This window comes from Staurois parvus, unplaced genomic scaffold, assembly GCF_062004578.1.
Source record: "Staurois parvus isolate SC_StPar_1 unplaced genomic scaffold, SC_StPar_1.0 ptg000029l, whole genome shotgun sequence".
Lineage (NCBI taxonomy): Eukaryota > Metazoa > Chordata > Amphibia > Anura > Ranidae > Staurois > Staurois parvus.
The window spans coordinates 1,108,362-1,130,520 of NW_028317825.1; the positions used below are offsets into that span (position 1 = coordinate 1,108,362).

A 22,159-nucleotide genomic window follows, 5' to 3' on the forward strand; every position below is an offset into this window, starting at 1 on the left:
TCCAAGCCACAAAGAAAGTTTTGTGTCTAGTTACACTTTATACAGAATTAATCTTGATCTATTTTTAACCATCCCTTCACTTCTGAGCAGTATGGTTGGACAGGGCCTCACCCCCCCCCCCCCCATCTGACAACATGGCTACAAAGGAAAATTTGTGATTGACCGTTTTGGTCTCTGGCAACAGGGAATGTCAGCCTGACTATGCCCCCTTTATTTGCCCAGCTATACAATTCATAGAGGCGGATACAGGATCTATAAATGGAGGTGGTGGACCCTTCAATCATCCACCTATCCTCCATTCATAGATCACTTTCCATTCATAGAAACTGTATGAATTTAGCACGCTGAAGGCATAGAGGTGCCATGTGAAACTACAAAGTGGAACCAGGACATTACAGTGTCACCTGTCTGGCTGTGCAGTGTGGCAGAAGTGTATAACAAGACTGGCTGAACATCACTAGAGATCCTTTGGCAAGAAAAACAGAGGTTGATTTACTAAAACTTGAGTGTGCAAATTCTGATGCAGATCTTCATAGAGACCGAAGCAATTAAAAGGTTTTTTTTTTTTTGTCAACATTATTTGAACAAACTGAAGTTAGAAGCTGACTGGCTAACATGCAAAGCTGCACCAAATACTGAGAACAACAGTTATAGTAAATCAACCAGTGTTAATTTTGATGTCAAATTTTGATTAAGTTTTAGTCATAGTCTTAACTAAAATGCAATTTTAGTTTTAGTCATATTTTAGTCAACTAAAATCTCCAATACATTTTAGCGGACTAAAATCTCTAGTACATTTTACTAAAATCAAATGGGCTGAGATAAATTGTAATGCGTTATTTAAGCATTTCTCTAGAATTTCCAAACTCAAACTCCAGGAGTAAAAATATAATAACATATTATTTATGGTAGTAAATTTTGAACATGCACTACAGACACAGATTTAGCGGTTGTGATATATAACCAGTGTTAATATTTACGTCAAAATTGATTTAGTTTTACAGTAGTCTGACTAAAATGCCATTTTAGTTTTAGTCGTATTTTAGTCAAGTAAAATAATGTTAACTGAGTTGACGAAAATATTTTAGTCAACAAAATTAACACAGAAATCAACCCCTGTATGTATTTCAATTGTGTATTTATCCGATTGCCTGGGTATTGTTTAATCTGTTCTAAAAAAGTATTTTTGTATTGTTTTGTTGTAAAAGAGATACATGTTGTGAACAAGAAGCCCAGAAAAATGTGTGCAAGAAAAAGCATTGAGATGCAGCATTTCTATCCTTTTTGCTTCCTTCAGCTTCATCAGGTATGCAACCGAATTCCTGTAGTATTTCAATCACAAGGGAACAGAGCTTTCCAAGTGCAACAACCAAATTCATTACTGTCAGACAAGCAAGGTAACAGCAAAGACAGCTCATAAATAATGTCTTTCCTGCAGTGACTAACAACAGGACAGCTTTGATTGCTCAGTAATTTGAACATTCATAAAAACAATGTTTGTGAGAAATGTTCATATTTATACTTTTTCTTTTAAAATTTGTTTAGAAGACAGAAAAAGCAATTACCAATATTACCCATTTTTGGGAGTAGGAAAAGGTCATTCACCCATCTGTTGTTCTCAAATATAAACCAGAAAAAAATCCCACTGCATCTGTGATGGTAATGGAGCAGGTAGCATATTGTGCCAGATCGATCCAGTTCTAAGGATACAAGGATATGGAGCTTCCTGAAGTACCTTTACTTCTATGGCTTAGGAATAATAGGCATTCCCACCTTCTATGACTGTGCCTAAACAAGGTCTTCTAACAAGATGGTACTACTGAACACCACCTGGTGCTTACTATTTAGCATTTACTTTAGTTTAATAGCTTTTTGACTAGCCCAGAATAACTCGGCCATGACTACAAATAAAATCAGTTCTAACAGTATGGAATGAACACTTCCCATTTGTTGGCATAGTTTATTTATTACAGGTACTTATATAGCGCCATCAATTTACGCAGAGGTTTACATATATATTGTACATTCACATCATTCCCTAGCTCTTAAGGGGCGTACAATCTAAGGTCCCTAACTTACAATCATACATACACATACTAGGGCCAATTTGACAGGATCCAATTCATCTACCAGCATGTCTTCGGGGTGTAGGAGGAAACCGGAGTACCCGGAGGAAACCCACGCAGACACAGGGAGAACATGCAAACTCCAAGCAGGTGGTGCTGTGGTTGGGATTCGAACCAATGACCCTAGTACTGCCCGGCAAAAGTGCTAACCACTTAGCCACTGTGCTGCCCCCTCAGTTCATTGATCCAAATCCAATGCAGGTCTTTGAACAATATACACCATTTAATGGATGTATTGGTCACATTAAAAAAGGGACAAAGCCAAAAACACAGGACCTTCTAATTCTGTCTAATAGAGGGGGTAATATTCTTACCTGTACTGGTCACGTAAACTCTACTGGAAGAGAACAGAAGACCTGGCAGACCTGTTTGACCACCCAGCCTGAAAAGAAGAATCCCAAGCCCCTCTCTGTAGTGACCATGCTTCAGAGTATAGTAACCAGAGACTGTGTAAAGCAACAGTCTGTGCATAAAAAGAAGTGTCTAAGCCCTTCTATTATCATATATAAACTTTATTGTATGGAGTTTGGCATCATAATTTCGTTAAAGATCTTCTTTACTTGAACGCAGTAACACACTGTATACGTCAGGCATCATAATGTACAACATCCCACCTTTACAGAGCCACCCAACGCCTCATTGCACAGTTTACTTTAAGCGATGTCAAAAGACAACACCTATCTGCTGCTTTCATTTAGAGGGTGCCTCGCGTTTCAGTTCCATTTATTTTAACTAGAATGCAGAAGAAAATGGAAGATTATTTTCTTCTTTGCAGCAGAGGAAGTGCAGCTCCAGTGAAGGCAGAGTCAATTAGGGCTCATTTACACTTGCTTTGCTGTTTGAAGCATTATCTGCGTTCGATTCGCTCTTCAGAAAGCAATAGACAGTCAAGGAGGGGGTGCGGTATCACCTCTCCACTGCCTCTTTCAACCCCCTAAATACTGGACAACCACGCATGTTGTATATGGTTGCAGAGAAGTTGCAGCGAAGCCCTATTCCCTTGAAAGGCACACGTGCAGCAGGTAACACTGCCCACCGACCCCAACAGGGGGTATAACTCCTGTCACGGCCGTGAAGATGCCATCCCCGACAGCTGCCTCAGCAGCAAAAAGGAGAGCAGTTGAGAGGCAGTAAAAACACGGCTCAACCGCAAGGTTTTACTGGCCGTCAATGACAAATGTAAATAAGGCCTTAGTGTTGTTTCACACAGGCTTCAGCTTGTACAAGAACACAGCTTGCTGTTCACACTGCGCTTATACAAGCTGATTTCCATGTGAAACAGGCTTTGCTACATTTTTCCATTAGAATCTCCAGGAGATACAGGAGACCACTGGTGATTCAGGCCCTCCCAGTTTCCAATCATCACTTTTGGATGCATGGCATATTGCTAACTAAAAACTCTTTTCTGTCTTTTAACTACCAGTTGTATTGTATATAAACCTTGATAATTGTAGGTGGAAGAGTGACACATCACAGTGACAAAGCTTGTTTGAGTTTCTTTTGTACACTGACATAGATACCTTTGTTATTCAAAGTATGACTATGAATGCAAAAATATGGGGCCTGCCATTGTGGTCTTGCGTTTAAAGCTACCTTCACGCTAAGGAGTTTTTGCGTTATGAAAAGCGTCTGAAAAGCTCAAGAAAAATGCTTCCCTATGTATGTGAATATATATCTTTGTATGTTTTCACACTGAGGCGTTGTAGCATCTTGGGGGCATGTTTGGGGAGTTAAAAAAAAATAGAAAAAAAAACGCCCCAAAAATGCCTCTTCCCATTGAAATCAATGGAAAATGCCTCAAAAACGCCTCTGAGAAGCGTTTTTGGTGCAGATTTTAAGTCACGTGTCCTTTAAAAATGCTCAGAAAGCACAGCAAATGCGCAGTAAAAACGCCTATGTTTTTTTGCGATGGATCAGTGTGAAAGTAGCCTAAATGTGTAAACTGGCATCTTCATGCAGGCCAGTGAAATCCATCCAGGATTCCATCATGCCTGGTTCTTCAGGGGCTCACAATGCCAGCCAGGATAACAGTCTTGAAGGTTGCAAATTAAAAACCAGTCAGTTGGGTCAGCTTGCCCCCCCCGCTTAGCTATTCACAAAGCACAGGCTGTGAGAACACTTGGATTAGTAAATAAACACAGTTCCAATGTGACTGAGAGCCAGAAGTTGCTCAGTGGGCATTCAAACATGACTTTTTGAAAGAAGTAAAAAACCTAAAAAGTGTGCCTAGAGTAAGCCTAGGTTCACACAGATGCGGTGCAAGTTGAATCCATTTTACAGTGCAACATAAGGAGCACCTCCAGTGTGAGGTGGTACTGGAATCTCCACAGCATGCAGTTTCCACTCAAGTCTGTGGAGCTACAAATAGCAAGCACTACACTCACACAAGACCCTTTCTCATATTGCATCAGATTTGCAATGCATATATATGAACTGCCTCCATAGAAACTCATGTTCTTTCACTTATGCGATTCTATGCTTTCTGGAATGCATCAGAAATCACATCAGTGTGAACCAGGGCTTAGGTTTCACATAAATCAGAGGCAGAACCACTTCACTACAAACTAACCAAACATACATATGGTTTCTGCTGCTGCTCACAAGTATCATGGACTAGGATCAGTCAGTACTGTAACCTTGAAGTTGACCTCTAGTATTAAGTACAGTATCCTATTAAAATACTGTATTCCAGGTGTATACAATGGATTACATGCAAGAGTACCCTTCCAAACAGCCAGTCATGGATGCTACATTAAACAGTTTACTGTAATAATAGAAATATATTTGCTGGATGTTTAAACAGAGCCCTGAACTACATTGTAGCTCTCTTAGCAGACCCATCCTTCCAAAACTGAAAAAAAATAGTCCAGTATATATATATATATATTTCATTCTGCACCAGTTTGTAGTTACCAACTGCTTTCAAACAATGTCAAGATAATTTCATGGAGTACAAAAATTATGACTATGAAGGGTCAACAAGCTAAAATTGTGTTTTTTCGATGCATTATATAGACACTGCATTTAATGAGAATGCCATTTTCAGTTCTGTTTCTCCTTGCCCAATGCATCAATAACATGTAGGCAGGGATCCCAATTGTTTTTTTCCCAAGTTTCCAAAGTTCTGTAAGCAGCTAGTTTATGCAGATGTATGCATCATTACAACTAATTACTACAGCAGTAGGACATTCCCAGGATTCTAGTGCTAACCTTCCATTTTTAAGTGGTCACTTGATGGCATTGCTGATGACACAAGTCACATTCACATCAGCAAGCCACTCTGAACGCACAGCTGCAGGTATGTGCTGGGAGGAAACTGCTGATGCACTACTGATTACCATTTTTTTGTTAGAACTTTATTGAAATGTCACAACTGACATTTTATTTGGTTTTACTGCTGGCAGCAATGTGTGAGACAGTGTGCTGTGTGACTTTATGCACCACTGAAGAAAAAAGAAAAAAAAAAAAAGTACTGCATGCATGACTTTAAAATGCACATTAACTCAAAGAAGGTGTTGTGAACTGACCTCATATTGAACAAGGCTTTTTACATTTTCCTGTGTTGGGACTGCACTGGGCAAGGCTGATCAGCACAGTCCCAAAGCATCTGGTGTGAACGAGCCCTGTGAGGTCAATCTAGTGAACTTCTTCATGCCATTTTTAATGACACATACTGCTACAAAAAGCCTGCAGGTGAAACACCTGTCATACACAATAGCATACACATGGACATGACTGTCACAAAATCAGTTTTCTGTCATATTTGGCCATTACAATTTCCAGACAGACTAAGGCTCAAGCCAAAATGTTAACCTCACACACTCATGAGTGTATTATTTGCTGCAGTGATCATCAGGACATACCATTCATTGTGATGGGGGGGGAAGGAATAATTTTTGAAAATGGGTGACATAACATGTTCCTACGTGGAGGAAAGGGAAATGTGACAATACCTCTTCACAGAACTCTCCTGTTTCCATTAATGGAAACAGAACTCAAGAGTCAAATCTCTATTGTATGAGGTGTGATGCCCAAATAAATACACAACACATAATATCACATAATGAACACAACCATGCTTTAAAAAAAAAAAAAAAAAAGGAGAATGAAAACATTATTATGAAGAGGAAGTGGCTTGGGTTATAGGCAACACATACTAGAAGCATTTATCACATTGTAGCAGTTATAATTCAGTTGATGTAAACACACTTGCACCTGTATATAAATATACAAGCTATATGCAGATAGAAATGGATTCTGGCCCTATGACATGGCAACTTACTAGAATACTGACACAACTGTAAGATGGGCTACAAGTCCCCTCCCTCCCCCGCCAAAGAAAAAAAAAAAACAAAAAACACAACACATACAAATGTATTGACGAACCCCTAAAGAATATCAATCCAAAAATTTATGGACAGCAGGTACATGCAAATGTAGTATTAAAGATAAGGTATGATAGGGCACTTGTAGGTCTTTCGAAGAAACACAGGAGGGTGGAGAGCACCAACATGTCAAGATAGCATGTCATATGTTGTAAATATGTATTGTAATATGGAAGCCATTTAGGAGCTGAACATCTTCATTTCTGCTGCACAGTGAAGGTCAGTAACTAAAAGGACAGGGATACCAGAAGTTGCTGGATTATGTTTTAATGGACACACACACCGACAAACACACACAGATACACACACACGTTTTTTCTGCTTTTCCAAAAACTGCAGCCAACATAAAAATACATGGCAATGATTGCCTACAAAGCACATAGCACAGAAGGATGTGATAACTTGGAATGATCTAGCTGGGAATAAGAACACAAACTGCTCTTTAGCACAAGCAGCCCTGTCCAGTGAGGAGCAGAGAGCTCTCCATGGTGCTGATACTAACTGGCACAGATCTCATGTCAGATAAATACTACGCCAATTATGCAATCCAGAAAACGATGGAGGACACAAGTTTTCAGAGTATGATAATGAAGCAAGCCATTCCTACCGTGCAATGTGTATTACACTTTTCTTCATTCTCACACACAGTGTGTACTGAGTTTATCAAGGAATCACTGCTACCCGGCCTAATCCCATTTTCTAGAGGGCAGACTGGCATTTCCTGCTCAGCTGTTGGCACGGAAACCGATTTAATGCCCTGAAGCTTAGTCCTAGGCAAACTAGTGACAGAGACGTCCAAGCTTGCAGAAATAGCAGACACATTTCCTATTTGCTTGTCAACCAAGATAACACTCTTATAGATGTCAACTGGGGTGACCGTGGGCTCCATCGATGGATCTTTATTAGGAAGTATTGCTCCTTTCAATGCTACGTCAGAATGCTCCACGTCCATCACTTGTTCCACTGGAAAAGCATCGTCTTTCACCAGCACCTCAGGATGCTCCACATCCATCAGTGATTCCGACGGTACCTCACAAGACGAGAACATCACAAGTGGAACCACGCGGTTAGACAATTCCTTAGCAGCAGTGGCGTCACACTCCTGGCTCTGGATAGCACCAGCCAATAACGGGCTGTGCATGAAACTGCACCTTGCTACTGCTTCCAAAACCCATGACTCCTCTGAAGGCTCGCTGGCAGTCTGCGTGATACTGTGCTGTCCATCAGCACTCATACACAGCATCATGCAGATAGATGCTCATTGATATTCTCCAAGATATTGGAAAAAATTCAATTAAAATCCATTGAAAGAGTGGAGTCCTGATTTTAGTGAAATGGGTAAATGCTGCATATTCATTAGATGAATGATTGCCTGGAAGTCAGCTTTGCTTGGGCAGAAGGTATAAACTGCAGTGCTCCCAGACAGAACATAGCTTAGATGTAGCCAATCCATATTCTTAAAAAGGAAGGAAGGCCGGCAGCATCTTGCATGAATGGTTTAAACTTGTCATTTCTCCAGCAGGATTCTTTTCTTCATTTCATCAGCCGTCTCGATTAGCTCTTCTCTAGGGCCTGCTGATGGTCACAAGCAATCTGAGGGAGCTCTGCTTAAAGTTAACTGCATCCTACCTCTGCTAGCTTTTGAAGTCATCAATATTAATAGAGGAGTTAAACCTACCAGATTTGTACTGCAAGCACTGGGCAACCAATGAAAGGAGAGACAGATGGTTGCCATGGAAACTGTGCTAGAATGGAGTGTTTGCTGCCTAATGATGAAAGGTTAGGGTGCTGCTACACAGACATGTCTTAAATGAACCCGAACAAGCTTTGTCCCCAGACAAGAAGGACAGTAAACAATCATGTAAGGAACAGATCATCTGCTTATAATCCACCCACCATTCATAAAAAAAAAGAAAAAGAAAACCCACATACGACAGTACGCTCTCAAGAACAGCATGTATAAGACATTTAGGAAACCGTATCAGTAAGGAAACATGGGACAGCTTGTGATAGTCACTAAATACGTTTTGAGAAAGCTCATTTCCAGTTGACACAAGATGCATGTACTCAATAAAATGCTACACGGATGTACGTCATGCTTGCTTTATAATGCAATCTTGCGTTTGCATCATGCATGTGCCTATTGTTCCAGTATATGTGTATTGTATATTTGCACACACATCTGTACATTGATATAAACATGCTGTACATTTATACATTATTACATCACTATATCTACACACACGCATATATATATATATATATATATATATACATACATACATACATACATACACACACACACACACACCACACACACATATCTATATATATATATATATATATATATATATATATATATATATATATATATATATATATATATATATATATCTCTATCTATATCTATATATCTATATCTATCTATCTATATACACACACACACACACACACACACACATACATATATACACACACACACATACATATATACACACACACACATACATATATACACACACATACACACAAGCACTAGAAAGGGTTGTCCAACATTTCCTGCGTGCCGAGTTTTATGCTTTATCATCTATTAGCAGTTATCTATTAACTGAACCCTTGCTTACATTCTTTTCCTGGCTAGCAATCATACATATTTACAGGAATAGTTTAGGCATACTCACACTGGCATTGTCAAGTCTACGTTAATATACAACTAGAGGACATTTCTGAATGCCTATAAATGCGTTAATGATTTTTCAATGATGCCAGTCAGTGTGTTTACCCCTGGTTCACATCTGTGCGGGTGATGCCCCTGCGGGACCTGCACAAATACCTGCAGCAGCACCACCCACACAGAGGAATGCGGGACACGCAGGATGGTGTCTTAATTCTAATGGCACGCAGCCAATACTGGAAATCATAACCGTACCTCGGTTCCCGCGTGGGCTGCGATTTCCAAAATAGTGCAGGGACTTCATCCCAGCGTGTCCCGGGGATCTCGTGCCCGTGAAAATTACGGCCCGCACAATGGGCACAAATGTGAACCAGGGGTTAAGTGCAGTCAGTTTAGCTGTGTTGGAGAAAATAGAATTTTGTGTGTCCACGATCTCTAAACTCTAAACACATGTAAATGCTGCTAAAACCACTTTAAAACTGGGATATTAAAAAACGCAGGAAAGTGATCTGGGGAGCATAAAAAAGTTAGCTTGAGGTAATATTAGCCGTATTAGTGCACTTTCGACAGAAACAACTGTACTGTCTGAGCTACTTTTTTTTTTTTATTTGCATGAACATACAATTTTCAGGACAAGCTTTCGGGGTATGTCTCCTTTTTCACGATCCAAGCAGTACTGTGTGTGGACCTTGAAGGGGACATACCCCGAAAGCTTCACAATTAGCAGGATGACTTTTCCTGCACTTAGAAAAGTTAAGGAGTGCCAGAGTGAATGAGGCTTTACAGAACTGAAGAAACAAGCTGAAGGTCTTTAGTATTTATCAAAATGGGACAGTGAGACAGTGAGCATATGCATAGTCAATATAGCTTTATGTCAAGAGCCAGAGTAACTCAATGACATTTGGATTTGTAACTGAAAAAATGAAAGATTAAACTTTTAGACCCTATGGACATAGCCCAAATGACTTAACCCTTTCCCAAACTACAATATGCATATATGCGGCCTCACGGAATTGGGCCCTTATCTATGGGGCAGCATATACGCATATCTGTCTTTGTGCTGGGAGTGCCCTGAACAGCAGACTCCCAGCACAGAGACTGGGCTCTCACTGGGAGCCCTGGGTCCCAGGACTTCTGGTTCTGGGTCACCTAATCACTCTGATATCCTTTGATTGGCTATCAAAGTAATTAGTCACTGTGCAGCCTAAGTTTTCCTTCTCTCTGAATGAAGGAAGATACATTGCATATCTCCTTGCAGGGAGAAAGACGTAAACAAAAAACTGTGTGAAACAAAATGTAAAAAATTAAAGAAAGAAAATAGATAAATCATTGTTTGATCTAGGTCGGTACCAAGGTTAGTGTTTGGGTCAAGTAAGGGTCAAAGGTTGGGGTCAGTATATTTTGGGCAGGATTCAGGTTTTTTTTTTTAATTCAAATTCGTGTCAGCCTCTGTTCTAGGTAGGATAAAAAAAGCAAAATGTGCACCATTGTTTCTGGGCTGTACTATGGGTACATGCAACATCTAACAAACATATGTGGTATAGCTGTGATCCCCTATAGTAAACTGACCCCAATGATATCTGTACACTCAGGACGGACCAGCAGTATATTTGCCACTTTATTAGGTACACCTGTTTAATACAAAATTGCTAATCAGCCCATCACATGGCAGCAACTCAATGTAATGTGGTGAAGACAACAAACTGAAGTTCAAACTAAGCATCAGAATGGGGAAGAAAGGTGACTTAAGTGACTGAATGTGGCATGGTTGTTGGTGCCAGATGAGCTGGTCTGAGTATTTCAAAAACTGCTGGCCTACTGGGATTTTCACACACAACCATCTCTAGGGTTTATAGAGAATGGTCCGAAAAAAAAATATCCAGTGAGCGGCAGTTGTGCAGACGAAAATGCCTTGTTGATGTCAGAGGAGAATGGGCAGACTGGTTGCTGTGACATTCAGATGGTAGGGTCAGAATTTGGTGTAAAATGACATGAAAGCATGGATCCATCCTGCTTTGTATCAATGGTTCAGGATGATGGTGGTGGTGTAAGGGTGTGGATATTTTCTTGGCACTTGCAAAGTGTACCTAATAATTTGGCCAGTGAGTGTATGTTTCTTGCTAAAGAACATTATTTTTTTTTTAGCAAGTTGGGTAAAGTTCCACTTTAAGCTATGCTTCAAGCCTTTATGTGCAAAGGTATTTGCCAATTATCAGACAAAAAAAAGTAAAGGTCACAGATTTTTTTTTTTGTTTAACAATGGGACAAGTGATGTCAAACTCTTCACAAACATATTCCTCTGACACGATCATTGTAGCTTGCAATACATAGTAGGAATTAGACCTAAAGAGTCCATTCACACTTGTGCGATTTGCCATGAGACTTTGGAGCCCAAAGTCACACCTCACGTTTCCCAATAGGTGCCATTCAAATCTGTGAGACTTCAAGACGCAGCGACTTGAAAGTAGCTCCTGCACTACTTTGGTATGACTTTTGATGCGACTTGAGTCCAGTGCATGTAAAGTTGGATCAAAGTCGCACTGGAAATCATGCGACTTTGGAGATGCACAAATGTGAATGGGGCCTAAATCCTACTTTAAATTTTTCATAATTTCAAAAACAATGTTATTCTTACCAGGCAGCTCTGTAATATATTGACATTTTGTGCAGATGCATCAGTAGTTTGATGGAAATCAGACGTATCTAGGGATCCAGCACCACTGTTACTTTCAGTCATATTTGAAGAATTTTGGGTGGAATCTTCAGAGCTTTGCGGAAATTGATGAAACCCTTCCTGTAAAGATGACCATGTTTTACAACCATTTTTGGTCTCCAAGAGGGCAAGCGTAATTTCTGAAGAATAATTTTCAGGGAAACGTCTATGAATGGGCATTATAAGCCTATCATTTTCTGGGCTCTCTTTCCAAGACTTTTCAGTAGAATTAAGTGGAGAATCGGGTCGTGGAGAATCGGGTCGTGGAAACGCACTTTCCAATGATCTTGTCCTAGACAACACACTCTTACTGGAATGATGACGAAAACCTGCGTTTTCAAGAGATCTTGGTCGTGATGAGGTTTCTTCCAGTGACCACTGCCTGACTGTGCTGCCAAGAGAATGGCGTCCGAATTTAATTTCTCGGCAGCCCAATGGCTTTGCAGTGTCCTTTAAAATGGCAGATGCATTGCTATCAGATTGGTCCAGAATATATTTAATAAAAAGGCTCCTTTCCAAATCTAGCTCCACTTTAAGATGTCTGATTCGTGCAGCCTGTTCACTATCATAGTCCCACCGAAGCTTAGACAGGACATCCTGAACTTTGCAGTGACATTCACCACTGAGAGGAGAGTTTGGTCCATTTTTCTTGTTAACACTACTCTTTCCCATATTGCCCTTATTCAGTAATTCATCAATCAACTGCCTCTGTAGCTCCCTTGCTTGTTTTATTGCAGAATCTCTCTCTTTTTGTAGGAATATTTGCACCTCCCTTAATTCCTCCTCTTTCCATCTCATCAGCTGCTTTATTTCCAGTTCCCTTTCTTTGAACATTGAATCTGTCATCTGCTGTAGCTCGCGGCTTTTCTGCTGCTCCAACCTAGATGTCAAATCATCTACTAACTTGTTTTTTTCTGTTTCGCATGCCTCTTTACATTGCTTCAGTTCTGAGTTGTAGCATTTCCTGGCTTCCTGGCCTTTTAATTTTTCATGTTGTAACTCTCTCTTTAATAGTTCAAGATCTCGCTTGTATTCCTCAAGCAGACAGTTTTGAGAACTGTTGAGGTGTTCATTTACCATGTTTATGAAAAGCCAGGGTGGGTCAAACAACAGAGGTGGTACAATGTGAAATATATAGCTTAAAAGTAGACAGGCAAAGCTTGGCATTAGCAGCAGAATCTAGGGAAGAAGAAAAAAAAAAAAAGTGGGTTATGTCAATCTTCCTGTAAGATTCTTTTATGATGCAAGCAGCAGCAATAGAGAACGGTTGTTCACCTGGGTAAATGAGGACATATGACACAAGACAAAATCCTAAAGCTGAACTCTGTCTAAAACCTATGTTTACACATTTGCACTTTAAAAATAAATAGCCCCCCTAATTCAGCCTGTCCTATGTCTGGCTGCTGCTTCCTTATTTACATTTTTTTTAGAATTTTCATTAATTCTACATAGGGCTGTATAGGGAAGTATTTGCTGCGAGGCAAACAAGGAGTTTGCCTAGGGCGGCATTTTTCAGGGGGTGGCTCATCGCCACCCCCCCCCCTTCCCACAGAAGTGGCACTTAGGACAGGGGCGGTTATGTAGCTTTCAGGTGTCCCATTTCGATCCAATCCATGAAAGCACTGCTGGAGGAGGGGTAGAGGGTGTTTGGTGTCCTCATTTCCCGGGCTCACAGATGCCGCAATATGGGTGGAAATTTTTCTTCTCCTGGGTGACATGCCAACCCGCCCCTCTCTTATCTGGCCATACCCTTGGGATCACTGGGCAGCCTATGGCAGTCTGTTCATCCCTCTGCAAGCTCCACCTCCTCAGTAAGTGGAGTAAGTGCATGTGAACTTATGTGAGGAGCAATGCCTCATGGGACATGAAGTCCTGGGCAGGAGAAGGAGGCGATTTATATTGATTATAAATGCAGAAGTTTTTTTTCTTGCTATAGGGGCACTACAAAACCATTGCACAGAGCAGGTAAGTATGCAAAGCAGGGAGAAAAAAAAACATTCACAACTTTTAGTAAAAGCAGCACATATTACACATTGTTAGGCACACAGTTAACCCCTTGATTGCGCCTAGATATTAACCCCTTCCCAGCCAGAGTCAATAGTATAGTGACAGTGTATAGTATTAACACTGAGCACTGTACAAGTGTCACTGGAGATGTCAGTGTCAGATTGCGAGCCACATTAACACAGTCTCACTATAAGTCACTGATCCAGCCAGTTCTTGTAAAATAAATGTTCCAGTAAATAAAAATTCCAGTATATATACACACACCATATAAAAACAAGTAATATGAGTGAGCGCACAAAAACAAAACCGCTGCTAGCATAGAAGGATAAACCCCTTAATCCTCAAGTAAAACATAGAAAGTATATATGCAGCGCTAAAATTAACGTGACTGTGTATAACGCGCAAATTAGCGCAATTTGTGTGAACTCCAAAATTGTCAAAAAAGTGACAAGTGCAATAGTGAATGGATGAAGATATCATCAAAGTGAAAAAAGTATACAAATGTGAATATCTGGTAATCATATAGGATATAAAACAGATCAATAAATATAATGGCATAACATAAGGTGCTTCAAAATAAAAGTCCAATGAACTTGTGGATGGATGAGAACCACTGTGGATCAAATATTGAGTTCAATAGCTTGACTTCAAACATGAGCAGTTTAACCTCTTGGTGCTGGTGTCTTCCAGCCCTTTAAGGGGTTTGTGATGCCAGGTAGTGGGGCAGGGTTTAGGGTCATGTGACCTCCGTGATTGGCTGTCACAGTGGTCACATGATTGGAAAGCTCCCGATCGCAAATAGCGATGGGGACCTTTCCGTGAGGTGCCAGTAAATGTGCATGCTCTAGGCACGTTTGTCTACATTGGGTATGCAAATATGCGGCCTCTCTGCGTTAAAGACCAGGCACTGAGAGGCTGCATATTTGCATACCGTCAGCGCCAAGAAGTTAAATAAGAGCATTGTTTATGCGGTCTTTTCCGTTCAAAGTGAGTGCAAGGGCTATGCATTTCTTGCAAGATCAACCAGTATTTTCTATACTTACCAGGGACACTGGCATAGGGAGGCAAATGCAAGCTGCTCTGTGCAGCGCGGCATTCTACCCACAAAGACTTCCAGCCGAAGAAGAATGCAAGAGCTACATAGTGCTGTGGTGCATGGTTACAATAGCGACAACATGCTCTGGCATGCACGGTCACTATATGAAGAGAGCTGCATGGAACCTGCTGCAGGATAGAATTTTTTCCCCTTTTTCAACATCAATTTTTGGGGTTATTGTTCCAGTAGGCCAAAACGTATACCGCTACATTTCATTGGTGAAAATAAACCAAATCAGTGTTTTTTTTATTTAGCCTGTAGGAAAGTTATAGAGTCCACAAACTATGGTATACAGTATATCTGAAAATGGTTCAATCCTCATGTACCGACTGCCTGTATAATTTTTTGAGGTCTGGAAACCTCAAAGGAATCAAACTAGCTGGTGACAGTATGTAAAAAAAAAAAAGCCCTTAATTTTCTTTTCTTAAACACTGGCCAGACCAATACAGTGTTACCACAGTAACACTGTACTACTCTTGAGAAGTGATTAGGATATTTTTTTTCCCCACACACGATTGCTTATACCAGTGAATTTCACTTTTATAAGCAACTATTTTAACTGAATGAACTTGACTCATTGAGTGTTTACTATTGTGGTTAGATGTGATTGGCCATAGCTAATCACATGGTACAGATGGGCTGTGTATTGGTCCTGTCTGTACCATGTGATCACTGTGACCAATCACAGAGAGCAACAGAATATTACACAATAGATGGGATGAATGAATGACATCCATTGCGTACAATTGTCATGTGATCTGCTGTGATTGGTCACCGGAGGACACAGGCGTGCATGGCGTGTTATGGGTAGGATGTCATATTACATCCACCCGGAATAAGTGTCTTGCTCTGTGTCTATGTCTATAGGCTGGGCAAGATCTGGTTAAAGGGTAACTCCACTTTCATGTGAAAAAATAGCAAATAAAAAAAAATAAATATAGCATATACAATTGCTACACAAGTTATTGTAATTGTTATTAAAAATTACTTTTTTTCAATCTGCAATACTATAATTTTCTGTACAATGCAATACAATATGATATGATAACCTGGAGGCATTCTGTACACAGGATAGTGTACAGGTTTATGAATGACCCACACAGTGTCCCTTATGACCACTACAGCAGCCACAGTGTCACCAGACCACTGCAGACAGCAACAGTGTCCCCACACCAGATTTAGTGTCACCAGACCAGTGTAAGCCAGTAACAGTGTTCCTGATTTCTGCTACAACAGTCCCATTGTCACCAGGTCAGTGTAAGCCATCAACTGTGGTCCTGATCGCCATCACACCAGTGCCAGTGTCACCTGACCACTTCAGCCAGCATTAGTGTTAATAATCAACACTACACCAGCAACAGTTTTCCTGTTCGCTGCTACGCCAGAATCAGTGATCTAAGACAATGCAGCCAGCAACAGTGTTTGTGATCACATCACCACTACAACAATAGCAGTGTTACCAGACCAATATAAGCCAGCAACAGTGTTCCTGATCACTGCCACACCAGTCCAATGCAAAGTGTCAGATGCAGTGGTGTAAAGCATGCTGCCAATGGACTCTAGAGCAGTGGAGACGTGTTCTCTGGAGTGATGAATCACGCTTCTCTGTGTGGCAATCCGATTGACATGTCTGGGTTTGGCAGTTGCCAGGAGAACAGTACTTACTTGGGCTTGGCCCCTAGTTCCAGTGATGGAAACTCTTAAGGTGTCAGCATACCAAGACATTTTGGACAATTTCATGCTCCCAACTTTGTGGGAATAGTTTGGTGATGGCCCCTTCCTGTACCAACATGACTGCGCATCAGTCCACAAAGCAAGGTCCATAAAGACATGAATGAGCGAGTTTGGGGTGGAGGAACTTAACTGGCCTGACCTCAACTTGATAGAACACCTTTGGGATAAATTACAGCAGAAATTGCAAGCCAAGCCTCCTCATCAAACATCTGTGCCTGATCTCACAAAATGCACTTCTAGAAAAAGGTCAAACATTCCCATAGACACACTCCTAAACCTTGGAGGACAGCCTTCTTAGAGGAGCTGAAGCGGTTATAGCTGCAAAGGGTGGGCCAACTCAATATTGAACCGCAATACTGGGATGCCATTAAAGTTCATGTGCGTGTAAAGGCAGGCATTCCAATTCTTTTGACAATATAGCGTATGTGGATTCAGTTACCTGACACACTGATCTCATGGTGTTTTAGGGCCCCACTAGGTAATACCCTGCGCCTAGATGGCTCTCCATAGAAATGTTTGATGAAAAACTCAGGGAATGGTTAGTAATCCCTCTGTATTGAAGCACTTGTATGAATATGTATACAATCCACACTACCTTCTCATTTGGTGCCTTGTTTTCTTTCATTTTATTATACTGTATAGCTTCAATAAAAACAATTGGAAATGAAAAATTAAAAAAAAAAATTCACACAAAAAAACCAAGTGGTGATTAAATACCACCAAAAGGAAGCTCTGTCTAAAAAGAAAAAAGGGTATAAAATCCATTTTGGTACAATGTTACATGACCAAGTAATTGGCCAGTGCAGAAAACTTAAAATGGCCTGGACAGGAAGGGGTTTAACATGTCAATCTTCAAGTATTTAAATAATACCCACATCTACTTGCTGCATACACAGCACACATATGCACATTCCTTATATGCACACAATTTTCATCTAATTACTGTGCCACAATTGAGAATCTAACAGAGACTACAACACACTCATGAAACTCATGTAAAGCATGAACCTCTTCCATTACATATGTTTTTCAGCCTACCTTAACCGATTCCATACAGGACACTTTTACCCCCTTCCTGCCCAGGCCATTTTTCAGGTTCCAGCGCTCTCACACTTTGAATGACAATTGCATGGTCATACAACACTGTACCCAAACTAAACATTTTTCATTTTCTTCACACAACTAGAGCTTTCTTTTGGTGGTATTTAATCAGCACTGGGGTTTTTATTTTTTGCTAAATTAACAAAAAATGACCGAAAATGTTGAAAAAAAAAAACACGTTTTTCCTTGTTTCTGTTATAAAAGTTTGCAAATAAATAATTGTTCTTCATAAATTTAGGCCAAGATGTATTCTACTACATGTCTTTGGTGAAAATAACCCAAATTAGGATGTCATATTTAGTTTGTAGGAAAGTTATAGAGTTCACAAACTATGGTATAGATCTGAATATTGATCAATCCTAAAGTACTGACAGCCAATCTAATTTCTTGAGGTCCAAGAATGTCAGAACAGTACAGATATCCACCAAATGACCACTTTTTGCAAAGTAGACAGTCTGATGTATTTCATAAGAGGCATGGCGAGTTTTTTGAAGTTGTAATTTTTTTGTCATAATTTTTCGGAAAATGAAAAATTATTTTCACTATTTATTTTACATACTGTTACCAGTGCAGTACAGCGTCATCATATAACTGGCATGGTAGTGATCAGGGACACCGACTGGTGACAGTACAAAAAAAAAAAAATGTATAATTTTTTAAAAAATGTTTTACATTTTTTTTTATTAGCTTTAATTTATTAAATTTTTTTCTCTTTTTTTAAGATTTGTTTTTCATATTTCACTATGACCAAAGTAGTATAATGGTACCATAGTAACATTCGACTACTTTGGGGAAGTACTCAGTTTTTGTTTTGTTTTTTTACACAATTTGCTTATAGCAAAGAATTACTTTGCTATAAGCAAGCATTCACTTGTGACATCGATGCATTAACCAATGACATCGATTCATTCAGGGGTTTTTTTTTGTGCTTAGCTGTGATTTGGCCATGACTAATCACATGACACAGCTGGGCTGTGATTGGCCCAGCTTGTGCATGTGATTGCTGTGACCATTCACAGCTAGACACACTAGTATACAATGGATGGCAGGAAAGGAAGCCATCCATTGTATACAACTGTCATGTGACCTGCTGTGATTGGTTACAGCAGGTCACATGGTACTGGAAACGGGGTCGGTACACAGATCTGTCATCGGCCGTGACCGAGGTACATGGCCGGTGACAGATCGCGCCGCAGAGCAGCCCTGCAGGCAGGCACACTATGCATGCCTGAAAGGACGCCATGTGGCGTCCACCCGGAGCGACGAGGTGTTTTGCCGACCGCCTTTGTGCTATTGACCGGGCGGGAACCAGTTAAAAAAGATCATAAAAGAGATAGCAACCAGCACTGTTGCAACAACAAACCCTTTGGTCAGCAGTATGTTGTAAAATACAGCATACAGAGTGCAGTGGTCTAAGGTATGAAACATACAAAGTGTATATAGTACAGGGCTCAGGTGTACGTGCCGCACAGGGTGCAGGGCTCAGGTGTACGTGTCGCACAGGGGGCAGAGTGCATGTCATACAGGGTGCAGGGATCAGGAGTGTCACACAGGATGCAGGTGTTCATATATCTCTCAGGGTTAGTACTCAGGAGTATGGGTCTCCCTGTGCAAAGTTCATGAGCGCATATCACAGATACCAGTGTACAACCAAAAGTTATGCCACAAGTCCCCCTTCCCCCCAGCACAGAGCTCACCTCCCAAATTTTCCCCATATCCCAAACAGAGAGGAGCCCTGTGAGCCAAGGCTGCATGCGAGAAGCTCTAAGTACTGGTAGTACAGAATACTCCTAGCTCAGGAAAATCTGGATCAGCAAGAAGTGGCCATGGCCCGTGGGGGTTGGTCACCAGATGACCTGCGAAAAGATAGGGGAACTCATGGCCTGTCTTGTGTCCTTGCCAGAGTTTCTAAGTGACAATAAGATGCTTCGTAGCGCCACATACAGAACCAGTGCCAGAGGTGCTGGTACCAGTGACAGCATGTTTTAAATTATGCCACTCCCACTGTTACAATCTTGCCTTGCCCACCATTATGTGTGAACTTTTCTGCTTCTAACTCTGTTTTGAAGGGTGGCATAAGCAGGTTCATGTATTATGTGTGATAGAGATCAGTTTATTGTAAATGATCCTAACAGTGTGTGTTAATGATTTGTAACACCCGCTAGGTTAGCTAGATAGGATTTAGGTTAGAGGCTGGATAGCAGCCTGGGATGAGTCAGCCTGGGAGCGAGTTTACCTCAGTACAGGTCAGGGCTTCTGGAGCCCCCCCATCTTTGCAGAAACTTAGAGAACTTTCAGGAACAGGGGTGCAGGAGGCCCAGATTTGCATGTTTGAGGGACCTTGGACAATCCCCTGGCATGAGGCTGGGCATGGTGACCAACCACAGCCCTTAAATGTGATCGAGCCTGGGAATCATTGTGTAGTGTCGGGTGGAAGATGGATTGAGAGGAAGGCTGGAGTGTGGAGCTTGGGAGGGGGCCCCAGGGAGGGGAGCATACCTACAGGCAGGTTGCTGGAAAGGAGAATATCCACTGTCCCACTGTCTCCTAGGGAGGACAATCTATGCAGCAGGGAGCCAGCCCAGTGTAAGGCCTGAAGGCAGCCAACAATCTACCAAGCTAACAGGACAAGACAGTGCGAGCACTTCTACACCCCCTGGGCCAGATAAGGGGAGAGGGCAGTCAGCTGCAAGACCCAACTAGTTCTCATCCGGGACTACTTCATCATTAGCTCTTGGAACCCCTTGCTGAGGGATACCATCAGTGCAGCTGGATGAAGAGGAAGATTCATCTGGGGTCTAAGGAGGTACATCAAGGGAACTGCAGTGCTCCTTAATCGAGACTGTTGCTATTCCACACATTTGTACAGTTTTTTTTGCTGAGACGTTCCTCCTCATGTTTTACAGTTCCTTGGACATCCCATATACCCCCTGAACCCCATCCAAGTTATTAACCCCTTAATAAAAACTAAAAAAACAGCTCAAGGACTGTTTATTGCCTCTGAATGTATAAGTGTGGAAAATGCGTGTTGACTGGCAGTGTAGAGCTTAGGGGGAACCAAAACAAATCCAGAAGCCGTCAAGAAGGTAGTGCTACAGATTTATAACCTTTATTTCTATGTAAATACATATGTACCTGGACATAGCCTCACATGTGTATTAGATATGCAGAATCTACCTCCTCATTAGTGCTGCAGAATAGTTGTACCTTGCCAATCCTCATCTCTCACTGCTGGGTCTGTCTGATTGAAAACAGTAAACTCACTGGAGTCTCCGATAGCATGAAATACAAAAAGCTGATGCTAACTAGTATTGATGCACAGATGCCGCTGCTGATATAGAATATTTTCATCAGTACTTGTGGAAATACTCCCGATACCTTAACCAATACTTTGCGGTGTGATTAAAAAGAATAAAATGCACTTTGAACAGGAATGCGATTCCTGTCCGAATATCGCATGCGGTTTCCCCACTGCTCGTGTGAACCCAGCTTGTCCCTTAAGAATCATAAGATGTTCAGCAGTGCCATCAGCACAGAACTGGTGTAAACCAGTGGGATCCAGGTACACCCATCTACTGTCCGGAGAAGTCTGGCCAAAGGAGGTCTTCATGGAAGAATTGATAGTCCTAGTTCTTGGTCCTGGCCACAAACCATTGTAGTTTTTGAAAGTTGTTACGGATATCCTGACCTCCAGATTCAACATCTTGGGTCCCCCATCTCTGCCACATTAAGTTGAAATTATCTGGGTGTAAGCCCCATTCCCCTTGATCCAGGCGATGATGGCTGAAATGATGGAATGTGGACCTCAGAGATTGTGGGACACTGATTCTTTGTCAATGAGATGATCTGGTTTGCTTCTTTCAAGGCTGCAAGACTCTTTGTGCCCCCTAATGACTGTTGTAAGTCACAGCCATGGCAACGTCCAACTGCAAAAGGGGATCCAGTGTTGCAGAGCCAAGATTCCAAGTTAACAAGAAGTTGTGCTGAAGAGGTCTTGAATGAAATTGGGTGAAAGACACAGCTTCAAAAGGAGGCTGTCATGAGGCCTAGAACGCTCATTAAGAATCTTATTGTGAAATGTCTCTTTGACCTCAGTTCCCCAGAATAAACTGACAGAGTATTTCCTTCTCTTGAAGAAAAGCCTTTGCTTGGGATGTGTCCAGAACCAGACCCAAGTATTAGGTAGGGGAAGAGAAGGCTGAGAGCAGACTTTTGTAATTTGTGGACATATTAAAAAAAAAATTATATATAAAAATACTTTTTTTTTACCCTTTTCTGTATATATACACACAAATGTTTTACCTTTCATTTCTATTTAAAACT

The 22,159-nt window shown here is 41.1% G+C and overlaps 1 protein-coding gene across 11 annotated transcripts in view; it reads right to left on the reverse strand.

Annotated features, from left to right (window-relative positions):
• Nucleotides 1-12,978, reverse strand: part of TSPOAP1 (TSPO associated protein 1) — a 188,740-nt gene extending 175,762 nt beyond the window's left edge. For 5 of the 11 annotated variants that reach the window (XM_089657041.1, XM_089657033.1, XM_089657046.1 and 2 more), the window contains exon 1: nucleotides 7,119-8,157. In XM_089657041.1, the coding sequence (XP_089513167.1) occupies nucleotides 7,119-7,757 (639 nt within the window). In that variant the 5' untranslated portion in view covers nucleotides 7,758-8,157. Of the gene's footprint in view, nucleotides 1-7,118; nucleotides 8,159-11,820 lie in introns of those variants that run through there. The other 6 variants (XM_089657071.1, XM_089657069.1, XM_089657058.1 and 3 more) reach the window with 3 other exon arrangements.
• Between the last annotated feature and the right edge of the window lie 9,181 nt (nucleotides 12,979-22,159).